A 16,225-nucleotide genomic window follows, 5' to 3' on the forward strand; every position below is an offset into this window, starting at 1 on the left:
CTGAGAAAGCATTAGTACTTGTCAACCTCAAAAAGAGCAACAACACAGGAATCACAATAATTATAAAAGATATTATAGGCAAACTCACTACCATTCTGAAGCCACAAGATCTTCATTCACGGGAGATACCAGATCCACCCTTAACTCGAGTGAAGGCAGCATTCCCGGAAACCAATAACCACGAAAGAATGCCAGCAGTGAAACGATGCGGATTTGCTCCTGGAACACTCGGGAACATACACACTTATTCCAACAAAACAGTACAGATCTGAATAAGGCACAGATTCTGTGTTTTCAAGAGACTTGGATATCAGCTCCTCCAACATGTGAAGGATAAACGACCCACATGAACCCTGCTATCACAAAGCGGAAAGGTATACTGTCAGCAGGTCTGCTTACGCTGATTAAACATAACCCCTCATTTGAAACTATCGAGTTGAATAACATAGACCATTGGACACTGAATATGATTCTCGTCCAGCATCAAGAAACAAGGAACTTTGACAATAAAGATTGCCACGAAATCAATAAACGTTACTTAAGCATTCTGAACATATATTGGAATCCAAGAAAGACCGAGGATGAAAAAGTCATAGATTCCTTCCATTTGGCTATCGATGAAACCACAATGAGATACTTAAATGTGGAATTCATCATATGCAGAGACTTCAACTTCCACCTGTTTACTCAGGCAGGGACCCTAATCGAGGAATATAGGATGGAACATAGAGCCCGACGATGGACAGCAGAAATGCTTGATAGGAAATTTGATTGAATGAATGCATTTGCCCGAGATACACATACCCTGCTACCTACATGGATGAGTGGAAAGCATGAATCCATTATTGATTACATATACTGCGCCAAAGGAATAACTGGAATCAATAATGATTACACAAACATCTATTCAGAACATAGTGACCATCTCATTCTGATGCGTTCATGGCAATCAAAGGGAACCAATGAATGAATTGGTTGTTAACGTCAACAAAACTAAGATCATGACCGTTGCACCGCTAAGACCTTTGTCAAAGGAAACACCACATCTTCTATCTCAAGAATGAAAAATTCGACAAAGTTGGGCAATTCATTTAAAATCTAAAGTAAAGTCTCTGGCAAGGCAGGGTGCAATTATACACCAAAAATATGGAACATTTTCTGTAAAACCTGCAGTGTCCTTTTACAGAAAAAAGGTAACGGCAATACTGCCATATGGCGGAGAAACCCTAATAAACTTAGACCAAACGATATGAGAGAAACCCGAGGCAATTTATTGGTGGAAAGTATTAGCACTTCCTCAGGCAACCCCCATGTCAAGGATAAGATATGAACTAGGACTGCAGTCTCTGCATTCAATTGTTATGTGGAAAACCTTTGATCTATTCAGAAAGATTACCAATGGAGATTCCAGACCGGCACTAGATATCCTGAGAACTACGAATCTACATGCCAATAATATGTTACTGACCAGCTGGAAAGAAGCCGCAATGAAGATATGCACTAAATATGAGATAACAATTGACATGTTAATAAAAAGGCCTCAGATCGCAAAAAAAATCTTGCAAGAAATTATTGGATCGAAACACAAAACAGGAAGAACCTTTACAAAACAACGCTGAAATGCGATGGTGAAGCACAGGCACTAAACGTTCTCCCGCACTATCTTAGCCTATTTCCTAATAGACACATAAGAGACACGTTTTTAAGGTTTAGATTGAATTTATTGCAAACTTGTGAGAATTTGGAGAAACAATGCCCAACAAGGAAATCCCTAAATCGTGCAAATTATGCAAAAAAGAAGAGGTAATAGAAACAATCAAACACGTTGTCATGGAATGTGAAGCACTCAACTAGGAACGACTAGCCTTCAGTCAAAAATACTCCAGTGCCCCGACTGAACTAGAAAAATCTGAACGCTGGTCAGAGATATTGATTGGTAATAACAGACGCATGGTCACTACCATTGTACATTTCTGGCCAACCATATCTGCCGATGGACATGCAGTGAAAGATGAACATTTGAAACTGATCGAAAAGTTTAGTTCTCTGTCCTCATATGAAACAATTGACATTTGGATACCCTTGGTGAAGGATAATATAAGATGGAAAGTGGAAAGAATTGAATGCCACATGAATGTAATATAGAAATGTGATTCTTTTATTTTCTATTAATGGAAATACATATACGTAAGGTTTAAGATATAAACCATAAACATTTAAATGAAAAAATTAAAAAAATATTCATACAATGAAAATTCATAGAAGGTTAGTTTTAGACAGAGACACCTAAATAATTATATCTTTCAGCCACCTCCAATTAAGTTCCATTGATATGCCATGTATTTTGGGTTTTTTTCCCTTTAGGACCAAATATTATTTTCGTCTTGGAATCATTAATTTGGAGATTCTTTTTTTGGGCATAATCAACAATGGCATTCAGTGATTGTTGCAATCCAATTGGAGTGTGATCCATTATTATGGTGTCATCAGCATAGCTAAACCAAAGAACAATTGACGTTCCTATTATAGGTGGAAAGTTGCGGATATTTCTAAGATGTTGATCCATATCCACAACGTACAAATTGTATAAGGTTGGTGCCAATACAAATACCTGTTTAATACCGGTGTTTGTCTGCATTTCAGTAGTAAGTGTGCCATCATTATTTGTTTTTATCCTCACAGTGGTATCAATATAAAGTTGTTTAATAAAATACAATAAGGTTGGATCTATATCAAGTTTTCTTAATTTTGCCCAAAGCGACAACCTAGATACCGTATCAAATGCTTTCCTAAAATCAATAAAACAAACAAACAAACGGTTGTTTCTTCTCTCTTTAATGGCCACAATAAAATAGTTAAGTAGGGTAATATTTGTCATAGTATTCATATCTTGTCAGGAACCAGTTTTATATGGCGGGAAGATATCAAGCTTCTAAATCCATCTATTTAATTTCCTAAGAAGCAGGGTTGCAAAAACCTTTTGACTGGCATCAACCATTGTCAAAAATCTATAATTAGTGGGTTTTCATGTGATCTCTGCCTTTAACAATTGGGTTCAGAATGGACCTCTGCCAACTTTGTGGAATATTACCATCCCTTAGCATCTTCTTGAAGAGATTTTCTAAAACTGCAGCCCAAAAATCCGGATTGCCCTTAAAGATTTTATTGGGTATCATGTCAGGGCCTGGTGCCCGCGAACTATTAAGAGATGATAATATCCTAGTGATATCTTCCCTAGTAAAGTCATCTCTAAAATCTTTTGTTGGGCAAAATAATTGGGCTTTAGTTTGCACAGTGTTATCAATGTAATACATCTCAATCGCTGTGTCTTTCCAAATATCCATGCTAATCAAGTTAGTCTCCATTTTAGGTGAAGAATGGAAGCCAGTTCGAATGATAGCCTAAAATCTTTTTTCATAGCTTTTCCCGAGTAATGTTAAAAAATACTTCCAGTTGGCATTCATAATAGAGGATTTATTCATTCTCATCCAATTTTTGTATGTGGTTGATAACAACTTTTTCATCCACTGCCTAGCCTCTATATTGAGTAGAGCATGTTTTTCAATCTATATTTTCTGCTTCAGATGCTTTTGCTTAGTCATTACAACTGCTCGATCATAACATCCCTTTTAAATATTAATGGGATGCCCTTGCACTGCATTCAATTTCAGTGGTGTCTTTGGATCTATCATTAAGGCTTCTAAATTCCACTGGTTCTTATATAGCCAATGCAAGAGATCAGCCATATTGTCCATAATAAATAAGTTGAATTTCTCTAAATTCCTATTACTCCATGTTATGATGTTCCCTGCGATATTAATTTGTACAGGATCATCATAGTACACAATTTCTAGAGTCTGCGGAATCTTAACAGACCATGGCAATATTGCATGATCGCTAAGAGTAGTAAACTTAATTGACATTGGCTGACGATGATTATTAAATTCATTTTCTACATATACATAATCCAAAGTGGAAGAAGTTACACCATTTGTCCAGGTGGAGCAATCAATGTTAAAATCATACCCCTTTTGATTGAGGGACTTAACATCCCAAGTATAGAAAAGTTGCTCCCATTTGGCTCCACGATACTTATTGGGGCTTTGTTCTAAGTAATCTAATAGCTTCAATGGATCCATGGTGGGGACATTATATTTCGCCAATTGGAATGCATTTAAGTCTCCTGCAATCAAAATATTATGGTTGGAGAAGTTGCAATACCAGGTGGCGATTATATTGTCTACAGCCAGGATAATTTCATTCACATTTCTATCATCAGGAGGGCACTAAATCTTAATAATCAAGGTGTTTTAAGCTAGAATTGGTAGTTGTATGATTGAGGAATTAATTGTAACCACATGTATTCCAACATGTATTCCAACATATTCATTCCAACGAGGCAATGTGGATACATGGTCAATTGGCCATGAAACCGTAACCTTGTTTGTTGCCATTATTTATATATTGTGATGCATTCCTATTCTGATATTTTATTGCACAGAATTTACCATTTTTGGGTTTTTCTTTTGATTCACACTTAGGTTTTCATATTTCGTAATGAGATGGTATCCCTTTTCAAGCAGTAAATCCCTGTTTGAGTGTAATAATGCAGTGACAGCTGTCGATTTGAGTTCTAGTAAAACCCAATTTGAGAAACAAGTCAATTTTGGGACTTCTAATCTCTGTATATCCCCATTAATAATAGTAGACAAAGATGGTATTGAGGCCTATATTGTTCGAAGATTGGTTCTGTTTAGAAATGTACTATCCGCGGTGGGGTTAACTTCTTCCAACTTTACAAAAGGGCTTAGTTTATTCCAAACTTCTTCCTCCAAATTTCACCTTACTAGAGGAGATGTAATTATGTGGGGTTTATGATTAATCCGAACATCATGAATCGTTCCGTCTTGTAAGAGGATTCAATTCAACACTACAGCTAAGTCAACGCCTAGTCTAGAATACTGAATGAAAACCCTTATTGATATATCTTTATGTCCAGTTCATGCGTTCTGGATGACTACCCCAATATAACACCCCTCTCTTGGAATCCCCCTGACCCCACTGAGCCACGAAGTAGTTCTGTTTTGCAAGTTTAAAAGGTTTATTTGATAATTTAAACAATAGATATATATATCACACTTTATAATAAATTAATAATTGAATATGACACTTAATCTGAGCAGTAATCAATAATGGATAGTCTGGCACTGGCACACTTGTGAATAGGAACAGAAGAATAAGGTGGTAGAGAATGCTTTATATAAGTTCAGATGGATGCAATGTTGAATGAAAGGAAGTACAGAAAATACTCGATATGATTTCACCAAAACAATGTAATCACTTTTCTCTGGCAATCCACTCCCCCCCTTTATGCAATGCAAGGAAATGGAAGGAAAGCACACAGTTCTCAGAAATGCAATCAAATGTAATTCAGTTCACCCCAGCAAGCTTAGACCACAGAAGTTGGAACACAGGCCCAAAATGCTTTTACATGTGCTGGCAATGAAGTGAAAAATATGCTAAAATGCTTTTAATTCCCCCTAGAGGTTCAGGGTGAGTGGTATCTAGTTAATATTAGTCCAGGTTCACTCTAGCAATGATTCAGGGATGGTTCTTAAGAGGCAAACGAAATTTTAGCAAGGAAAGCAAGAACTGCTGTTTTCACACGAGGAGAAATTTGCAAATCGCGGCAAATTCGCGAGTGCGTTTTTCGCGATTGCGGCAAAAGTATCGGGGGTAGGAATGCGGTTCTAGGTTTGTAGAAAAGCCACGATTCCCAGCTTTCAGTGGAAAGTTACTGCAAGTCTCTAAGACAAACGGTCACGGAGATATGAGCGATATGGTAAAGGTCGTTTTTCAGATTTGAAATTTTAAAAGTTCAAAGTGACAAGTGACAGCTATGCAAAATGAAAATGACAGGTGACAGTTAGGAGGCAGTTCTACTTAGATTAAAATAGATTGAATTATATTATTTTAACTAAGAGATTGGTTCTGCACAGTTCTGCTAGGTACTCACAATATATTTATAAATAGAATGGGCCTCGCCACGGATCTGGTCAGGTTTTAGACTGGACTCTGGTCTGGTCTCGGCACTTCACAGTGATCTGGGTCAGCTCTCTGGTTCTTCTAACAGTGGTCTGGGTCAGCTCTGCTCTCTCTGGGTACAGCACTGCTTCTGGATCTTTCTGCACAGCTTTCTCTGGACCCAGCGCTGATCTGCACGCTGTTAGGTTTGCTGGATGCTGAGGCCCACTGAGAAGAGTCCTCAGTTTGTGGGTTTAGGCCCTTGCTTTGAGTTCTGAATCAAGTTCTTTGGAGTTTTAAAGTCTAAGTGTTGAATCTAGTATCTTCTGGATGTTGTGTGGTCCGGCAGAGCGCGTTGCAGCAAATGGAATTGACTGTCCCTATCTGTCCTGACTGTCTGCTTTTATGTGTTTTGAAAATGGGTGTGTGTGCAGCATCACTAGGCTCTACCCCTCTCCACTTGTCATTGGCCACTTCATCCTCTTCCCCTTGATTGGGGGAATGAAATGAAGTGTCATCATGATGAGGTCTGTTTATGGTACAGAGAACCCACCCCTGTCAAATTACACACAATCTATATTTTGACCCAAAAGACATATTTGCACAGGTACACACTTGTTTAAAATTACATGCACCCATCACATATCACAGGAGGTATACCCTGTCCAAATCTGCTCTTCCTGGGAGCTTGCATTCAGAAATGGCAACATTTACACTTTTTAATCAGGTTACCAATATCAGACATTACCCCAAATTTATACACATGTGCGCAAGGAGTATGGACATTACTTGATGAAGTGTCAAATTTTTAACATGCATACATTTTAAGTAATACCCTCTTAACTGCTAGTTTGCCCCCAGATCATCCCACCGGTTCTAAAAACCTCTTAAAATGTGGGCAGAAAAATCACAAGAATTATGGTATCATTTAAATAATTTTCACAAGTCCGCTCTATGAATGATCCATCTTTTTAGAGTTATGTTCTGGCCCCAAAGGGGTGTGGTTTCCCCCCAGCACAAGGTTGAATTTCTGGTTTTTCGAGTTCTGCCAAGCCAGCTTGCTCTCACAGGCAGTGCTCCTCCCCTTTCCTTCTAGGAGGAAGCCACTTTTACAGCCCCCATAATAAAACATTTGCCTGAGTCAGGACAGGGCTTTGTTCAATTTCCTGCAGAGCCCAGGTAATTCAATCAGGGAAGTGTCATATCCCTTTTGGTGGGAGCAGCAAAAGGCAGATAGGCCTGGGAACACAGCTGTTGTGCAAGTCTCATCTCCTGTCGGGGGTAGCTGGTGGGCAGAATTCAGTGCCTTAAGCCAGGCCCCAGCTAATGTCACTTTTAGTTACCCAGTTTTCTGCATTCAAATAAAATTAACCATTTTTACATATGCAGCTAGAATGCTGATTCTAAGTTTAAAACTATGACATTAAAACAATTGCAACCTATGTGACACTCAAAAGTAGGTCACTCATTTCTTTTAAACATTTAGATTTTTTAGTGTCTTTCAGTCCAGATTTACTTAAACTGCTGAAATCCACAGCTCAGCCAGTCTTGTTATAAACCTTCAAGTCACTTCAGAATATAACTTTACATTGTATCCACCTCTCAGTAAGTCTTTCTTTGGCATGCTTTGGGTTAATTTATTCAGTTTTACACAAAAAAAAAAGTCTGGTGTTATTTTAAAATGCCGGCTTTCTGATAGTGGTGAGTACTGGTAATGCACCCATTTTTGGGATTTAAGAAAATGAATTCCCAAAAATTCTAGGTTGCTTTTGGCAATCAGCATTGCCATTCCCAATGGTTTCAGACTACTGTGTGGGTAGTCCAATGGTGGTTTTAGGCAGTGCCCTTCTGTGCCCATAACATCGGCAAAAATGGGTGGCAGCCTATTCTTCATGCCTTTCCCTGGGCATTTTCTGGAAAGCTCTGGCCATCATGATGTTTTTAATGCCAGTACTGCACAGTTTTTGAGGTAGGGCTCGGATGCATGGGTAAAAACATCCCACAGTCTGCAGCCCTTTCTGTCATTTGATTATTTAAAGATGGCTCAGTAGACTGAGACGGAGTTTCGATCATGTTTAAAAGAGGCTGAGCAGGTATTCCAGAAATTGAATCATTTGTGAACCATTTTTCTAGTCACGTAGTTCCACCTGTCGGAGTATTCCCACCTCATTCACACGTGTTGCTGTCGTTTTTGAAGAATTAAACAGAGCAGGTGGAACATGTTTGTTATCAAACCCTTGTAGTGTTTTCTTTGTGTATATAAAACACGTAACGCGTGGTAATATATATATCTGTTTGGGTTTTATTGGAGGAGCCCCGAGGAGGCCAACTTCTTTCACAGCAACATCTTCGTGTATGGCCTCATCAACATTCTGGAACCATACACGAAGATGTTGTCATAGATACATTACACGTGCATGTGATTGTGCGTACAGAACTATGTACATACTATCTATAATACTATCTATAATAACATCCTCACACCCCTTTATTTTGATCCTTGAGATTACATGTAAACCTTTGTACGGTATCTTTGTTGGGGGACTGGGTCTGTCTATTTCTCAGAATACCTTGCTGTTTAGTGGGTGGGGTTTAGGGCCATATGGCAAGGGTGAGAAAGGACTGGCAGGGTGCTGGGGACCAATGAGACTCTGATGTACACCCGGCGGCCAGTCAGCATTCTGTAAGGAAGTGGAGGGAGAGAGGGGAAAAAAAGAGAACTCGGTTAGCAGGGTAGATGTGGAGAGGAGGAAGAGGAGAAGAGGAAAGTCTTGAGAAGTTTCCAGAATTTAAGGAGATCTGGCTCAAGACGGAGGGCGACAGGGGGGATATTCCAGAAGGAGGCACCTGCTGAGGCTAATGATCACCCTCCAAATCCCTGCTTGGAGAACCGGCTCACTCGCAGGAGGTTGATGCGTGGAGGGCTTGTGAGGAACAGTATTTGGGTAGGTAGTGTTCCAGGTAGGGAGGTCCTAGGCCCCAGAAAACCTTGTGAATGATGCAAAGGGTCTTCAATTTTATCCTTGCACCCACAGGGAGACAGTGAACGGATTTTAGCGCTGGAGAGACGCAGTCACAGGGCTTGAGGACAAGGCTAAGTCTTGCCGTTCTGTTCTGCATGCTTTGCAGAGGGCGCAGGGCAGAAGAGGGGATGCTGAGGAAGAGGCTGTTGCAATAGTTCAGCCTGGAGAGAACTAGGGCTCTGGAGACAGTGAGCCTCTGGGGGAAAGTGAGAAAAGGTAGAGTACCTCTGAGGAGGTGAAGCGGATAGTTAGACTTTTTAGAGATGTCTGAAATGTGAGAGAAGAAGAAGAGAGTGGAGTTAAAGATGACCCCAACGCCCTGCTACTAGAAAGCTTACAAGCATGCAGAGCTCGGGGTACTGGCAATTTGCAACCTCAACACATAAGCACTACAATCTTACCTTTCCTTCACCACACAACTACCCAAACCCACCCATTCGGTTCCAGGTCTGTCAGAGCGTCTGCAGAGCATGGGCTATACAAATAACATAGCAAAAAATGTCAAGTTTTTGCTATAGCCTTCAGTTATGAATTTTAAAGCACATTTCGAGAGGTCCACTAGGAAAACTAATCTGGCGCCTTTTTGATGACATCTCCCCTTTCCTCGGCTTTGTTATATAATCCAACATTTGAGTATTTAAATGTTGCTTTCGTATTTTGTATCTGGGGTTATTTAATTTATGGACACACACGATAAAAAAAAATGTGTTTGAGTTATTGCTCACATAATTCCCTTCTCTGTAGAAAGAAAGTAGCCCAAAATAAAGCATCTCGCAGCACGCTTTTTTTTAAATTTTGTTTTTTCCCCACACAGCAGGATTTCGGGATGCAAGGTTGTGGGGGAAATTTCCCAATCAAGCATCCGTGCGCGGACCCGGCAACTGAATGTGCGAGGGGGCGTGGCAACTGGCTTGTGACGTAAGGGCCGTGTCTCGGGAACACGCTCCTAGGGGGCGTGGCTTCAACGGGTGAAAGACTGCGGTCTGCCGCTCTCTGAATCACTTCTCCCCGGGGCGCTGTGTTGGTGCCCCCGGGGTCCCTGTGTGTGCTGCAAAGCCCCGGGGGTTCAAGTTAAAGAACACGCAGGTCGCTGCTGCCATCAAGCGTGCACAGGCCTGGCAGAAGAACCTTCGCCAACGCAATGCTGCCCTCCTGCCCGCACGGCGTGCCCCTGCAGAACAGTAGCGGTGTCCCGTCGCAGTCTCTCGGGGAGTAACAGCCGCCGCTGTTAAATCTCCTGCCACACCGGCAGCGATCTTACTTATGCCGGAAAACAACCATTTTTATTTGGACATCTCGGTGGAGGAGTCTGCTTGTGGGGCCTTGCCGCCACCCCGCCGTGTGCATGCACGCTTCTAGCGGCTCGCAGGACCGTGCAATGGCAAAGGCTGCCTAAATCACCCCCGCACCCCATGTGCGGATCGCCAGGCGGGAGCCGTGGCCCCACGCAACCTCCCGCCGAACTGCAGCGTGCAGGCTATGCTTTCGAGTAACGGGCTTTCGTTGAACATGGCATAGTCCGATTCTCCCTGGCAATTGTGGCATTGCTTTGTGGATTGCGGAGGCGCGATTAAAGCCCTGCGATCGTTTCGGGGGGGAAACAGTCCAACATCAGATGAACCTGTACGGATATGAGAACACAGGTGTGTTAACGAAGCGCCGGGAATCAAGATTCGGTGTTTCTTTCTAAAATATAGTAGCTTGACCGCTTGGATTGTAGCGTAACTGCGCCGTTTGCCATCCATGCTGTGGTGGCCACTCGTCCGGGGTGATTGTGCTTGCTGACCTCCCGCCAGCACCCCCGTGCCCCTCACGCTTCCATTGAAGTATCTATCACCTGCCAGGACTGTTGCCTTTCTGCATGCGTACCTGCCCCGGACGTGGCTCAGCTCCAGCCCAACTCTACTCCTGAGACCGTTGCCCTGACTCACGCAGTAAGCCCCCGTTCTTAAGGTAACTTGGTAATGTGCATGCCGGCGGGTTGGCCACGCAATGAAAGGGTTTGCTTTTTATGGAAATTCGCATGCTCTTCTTCGCCGTGTACATGGGCTGCAAGCAGCTGACCTTATCGCATGGTTTCTTTAGTCTTGAAAGTTAACAAAGGTAAGATTTTCGTGCTCGCGTTGCTTCGAATTCTGCCCGTTTGGGAGAATAAAGCTTAGCCTGCCAGACACGTTGTAGGGGGTGATTTATCACATATATTGGCTGTGTTGGTATGTGTTTTAAGTTAAGATATTATGCATATTCAAAGGTAAACCGCAAAACAATTCAAGGACCAGCTGGCTGTGACAGGAGATGTGATGAGGTGCTTGCATTGTATACTGGGCTCAAATCGCAGCGTGTTCATTAAACAAAGGATGTGTGCTTCTTTTGCCCAACGCGCTGAGCCACATGGTTCCTTGTGACCATCTAACAGCCGAAAATACTCGCAAAAGATCACATCATTCTTGCTGTCTTAGCAGCCCCAGGAAATATGGCCCAAGTTTCTCTGGCAGCGTGGTTTGTTGGGGGGGGGGGGACGACTTTTTTTTCAGTTTTGATTCAGCGCACTCGTGAGCATTATTGAGGCTTGATAGGAGCACCACTGGAAAGAAGAAAAAAAACACTTGGGTCTTTTTTGGGTAAATTATTTTTTTGCAGTAGGGAGCCACGAATAATATGGTTAAACTATGCTTTTGTTGTTCGGTACCTTAAACGTATGTCGGTCTCGGATTGATTTTTGGAGCACTTGATATGTTTTAGCCTGACGCTGTACTGACATCTAGTGGTTAGTAAGGGATGTCTTTTTTTACCTGCGCTTTCATTCTAAGTGTCTCCCGTTTCGCATTGTGTGTTGCGTCCATTTCCATCGTTATTCGGCATCTATTGTCTACCGTCTACCCGACGGTGAGCAAAGCGCGCACCTTGCAAGCTTTGGCCCACCCCTGGTTGGGAGCTGCTGGGTGTGGAGGACGCTAGGATTTAGCAGATTACCTGCCTATGCTCTTCTGCTGCTGCATTTGGCCAGTGTTTTTTCTCGCAGCAGCCCCCCACCCCACCCGGCCTTTACTCATGGGTACATGACCAGCCTTTCTTCCTTCCCTCAGTTGTTTAAGATTCAAGGCTTGCTCTTTGCACTAGTAATGTGCCGACTCATCCTTTCATCCTTCTGAGGTCCACTGGCTACCATGAAAGTGGGGAATCGCCTCTAGTATTAACACAGCGCTGGGAAGCGACAGCGGTCCCCCAAAGCGCTATATAAGAACAGGCTATTTATTATAAGCAGCAATCTCAACGACTTCAGATTTGAGCAGTGCTTTAAGGGTGGTAATACGTTAAGGGGTGTGGCCTAAGTGATGGGCGTGGCCTGAAGTGTACCCAGCATGAGACAATAAAATAAAAAAAGTCTTTCCTCGCTGTTGGGTTGCTGTCCCATCCTGGGGGTTCAAACCCAAGCCCTGACAGTGACAAGCCACTGTCACATTACACTGTGCTATTTTATAGGTGCTCAGTACTATGTTTTGTTTAATTCAATAGAATGTTTGACACATACAACCTGTTGCAGGCTTTGTGTCAAGCAGTCTATTGACTGAAACCAATCCAGCATCTCCGAAATACTACAGAACTATATGACACTAGTTTGTAACAACAGGGCTTAGGTTCAAAAGTGGCTTTCCTCGCCCGTCTGCTTACTGGTCGTGTGGTGTGAGCCGAGGGAGCCACTGGCTGCGCCCCAGCTTAATCAAAGTTTCGGGAGACGGGCAGGGCTCAGCCCCGGCCCACTTAAAGCCCGGGATTTGAGCATCATTGAAGTACGAAGAGGCCAACATTTTAGCATTTAAAAAACATGTTTGCATATCCTGAATTACTGTTTTGCGAAATTGGATGCAGGGATCAGTGGGTGGAAGGTGTAGCGGCTCGTATCCGTGAGCCACTTCCTGAAAGTACTGCTCGCGGTTGTGAGACACGTCTCTTCCTGGCATACTTAATGCTTGCTTGCTGCACGCCGCACTGGAAGATGGCGCCACACTCTTCAGAATGGCTAATCTTTGAATGTTGACTAAGACCATTGGGGGCGCAAGGTATGTTCACAGAGACGATGGCACACTCGCCGTCATGGTTTGTTTGTATGCTGAGTAAGAACGTGCAGCGGGAAGGCGGGAGATGTAAACAACTCGCATTGTTTGGTGGAAGGACAGTGGAGCTCTCGAAAGCCGTGTCATGTTTTCATTAGTCAGCCCTTTTGCTCGACCTGTTAAGCTACTGCAATTAGCTTACAGGTGTGTTATTGCACGCACTCTCCTACCGCATTAAAGCCGGAGTTCGCCCAGACAATTTTCAACGTAATTCTAATAGTTGGTTCTTGTTTCTCTCTCCATCTCTTCATTCCAGGTTTGACCATAATCGTTATGCCTCTGTGTTTTATTTCTCAAACATTTTGTTTAATGAAATTAAATTGGACATCAGAAGAGCAGTGCCTGGCAAATTCCTAATGCATACGAACCAGCTGGGACTTGGCTTTGCCAGTGCTTGTTTTTGACAGGAATTCAGTGAAGGAAATACAGAGTGAGTGACTATTGCACCAAAGCATTTTTTTTTTTACAGCTCCAGTTAAGTCATTAACTTTCAGAAGACAGCTTTGCTGACAGACACTTCAAGCTCAAAGTTTGAACTTACAGGTTGATAAACCTAGCTCAGAGACCATAGGAGGATGTGTTTTGGCCCTGGATGGGCAGGAATTGTGTGGGAATGGCCATGGGGATTAACATGGCCATGGGCAGTCAATGGGTGGGTGGGTAAATAACGACACCTACAAGCTTAGCATCTCTCGTCATATTGCTTTTTGCCATAGCTGTTCTCAAAAGCAATAGTTTCGGCACATGGGTGGTGATAAAGCACCACCCAATAGCACAAACTAAAAGGAGTATCTCCTCCTTTAGCATTATGGAGATTTAACATTTTATTTTTGCCCTCTATTTTTATGAAGATGTTGGGTTTGCCATCAGATGCTCCTCTAAATGCCAGAAGCCAATCAACTAGTAAGATTCCTTGCTAAAGTTCCTTGCTATATTTTGAAGGCGCTGCTTACCAGCATGCTTTTAATTTTAGCACCAGTGAGTTAAAAAAAAAAAAATCACGTTCCTCTTTACAGATTGATATGATCGGTTCTTTATACCCATATGTTTCTAAGCGGACCCAGGGATCAAGCCTGTGGTGCTCAGTGTTCTTGCTTCCAAGGCGAGCATGTTGCCGCTGAGCTAATTTCCCCCCCTCCCCCAGATTCACAGTAGCAAAAGTTCTGGGCCTTCTGACTTGAGGGGGATCTTTGCTTTTGGACACACTTTATTGCACGTTTTTGGTAGTAGTGTTCTGGGCCGTTTTTATCAGAGTTCATGGCTGCATGATGTTGTTGGGTCTAGCTACTCCATTGACCTGTTCAGCAGTTTTGATTGAAGATGTGTCACTTGTCTATTACTGCACAGCTTGGTGTAGCATAGATGTCTATTACTGCACAGCTTGGCGTGGCGTAGATGTCTATTACTGCACAGCTTGGCGTGGCGTAGATGTCTGTATTAGATTCTGAATGTTCTATGAGACACAGAACAGTATACACCAGATGGAAGAGTGCCAGCAGACGGATTGAATTGGCGTACATTGTATGATCCGCAGTAAAGGTCTCCCCTTTCACCCCCACACTCTTTGTGACTGCAACAAGACCACGAAAAGAGTGGGTGCCCTGGCATCTTTAAATGGGATGGCAATGCCTTCTATGGTTAAATGACAACCGTGGTAACCAAGGCAACCCCCTTCAGTGGGGGCCCACCTGGTATTTAGAGGAATACATTGTTGCGCGTGTCCCTTTAGGAATGTTGACCTCACACTCTCATTACAATGTATTCTACTAATCTATGTACAATTCCAAATAAATACCAGCACTAAAAAGATGATTTGATTTTATAAAATAAATCTTGATGACATTGCTTCATCAAAAACGTGCCCCACATCATAATTAAGCTGTATATCATGGCCATTCAGAATTACATCTCAGGCTTCCCCGTCCATTTTATTTCAAAGTCTGTAAAGGTGTGGGCTGATATATTTTCCATAATTATGTATATTTAGTGCAAAACATGTGATACATTGTCAATTCCCCCATGTGGGCGCGACAAAGATTGATATGCAAATGGCTGTTTCCCTTCTGTGAAAGTTAAAGTGAGCTGAAGTGTGGCTGCAGACTTTCGAGTGGGTACCTTCCCAAGGAACAGGTCATTTAGCGGTGTTCGTTCTCGCAGAGGGGCGCCTATGACTATTTTTTTTTTGTGACCATTTCACAATAACACAAGTTGTTGGATGAAGAGCTAGCCCGTCGTTGAGTTTTATCACCAGTTTCGTACAGCATTTGGGAGCATATGGATAAATAGACCCTCTGCTCCTCAGCGAAGATGTAGCATTTATATAACTTCTAGAATGAAGGGCCTTTAATCTTTGCCCAGAGGTTTAAGGAGCTGAGGTGAATTATGGAAACAGTCTTCTTTGACTTTGGTAAATTCCCACCTGGAGCAAAGGGTTGTAGTCTGAGGCCACTAGGGAGTGTGACTTGGTAACATTCATTGACCTAAATCGGTCATAAACATTCTGAGGGCAATATTTCTTTAACCAAAACAATGCCGGCGGGAGGCGGCTAGTTCCAATTTTGTGGGCCAGTTGGGACCACCTAAAATTGTTCTTTACTGTCAATTCTGGATAATTCCCAGAGGACCCACTCCCAAGTTGGCCCCACAATTTGGTTCAATAAAAAGCATCTGAGGACATTTGCATGTTAAATTCTCAATACACTCTGTGTACCTCTGCACCAAATTTTATAATCCAGTATTAAAAGTCCACAAATTCTCACATTCACAATGTTCCCAATCCTCAACTTTCAAGCTGCCGCTGTTCCATCTTTTTGAGAAGGTAACAGCCAGGTGTGTAATGTTTTTTTTTTTTTCTTTTTCTGCCAAATGGCAGCACTATAGTTTTTGCTGAATTCAGTTCCACATTAAGTGCCTCAAAGTAAACCTTAGCAACAACCACCCTTCTTTGTTTATGTATTGGTGTGCACATTTGTACTTTGCTGGTAACATTATATGTAATTCTGCTTTTTTTCAGGTGTTAATGATTCATCTTCTGGGGGGCTGAAAGGTAAACGTTTATGGGGG

General features: G+C 42.4%; 1 protein-coding gene across 5 annotated transcripts in view; it reads left to right on the forward strand.

Moving 5' to 3' along the window:
• Positions 1-9,993: 9,993 nt before the first annotated feature.
• ST6GAL2 (ST6 beta-galactoside alpha-2,6-sialyltransferase 2) overlaps positions 9,994-16,225 on the forward strand; it is a 156,357-nt gene continuing 150,125 nt past the window's right edge. Inside the window, exon 1 of one of the 5 annotated variants that reach the window (XM_069636893.1) lies at positions 9,994-11,000. Coding sequence is in view for 2 of the 5 variants with exons in the window: in XM_069636891.1 (XP_069492992.1) it covers positions 11,120-11,150 (31 nt within the window). In the remaining 3 variants the exon portion in view is untranslated. The other 4 variants (XM_069636894.1, XM_069636892.1, XM_069636891.1 and 1 more) reach the window with 4 other exon arrangements.

This window comes from Ambystoma mexicanum, chromosome 7p (genome assembly GCF_040938575.1).
Source record: "Ambystoma mexicanum isolate Mex_15411 chromosome 7p, UKY_AmexF1_1, whole genome shotgun sequence".
In the NCBI taxonomy this organism is placed as follows: Eukaryota; Metazoa; Chordata; class Amphibia; order Caudata; family Ambystomatidae; genus Ambystoma; species Ambystoma mexicanum.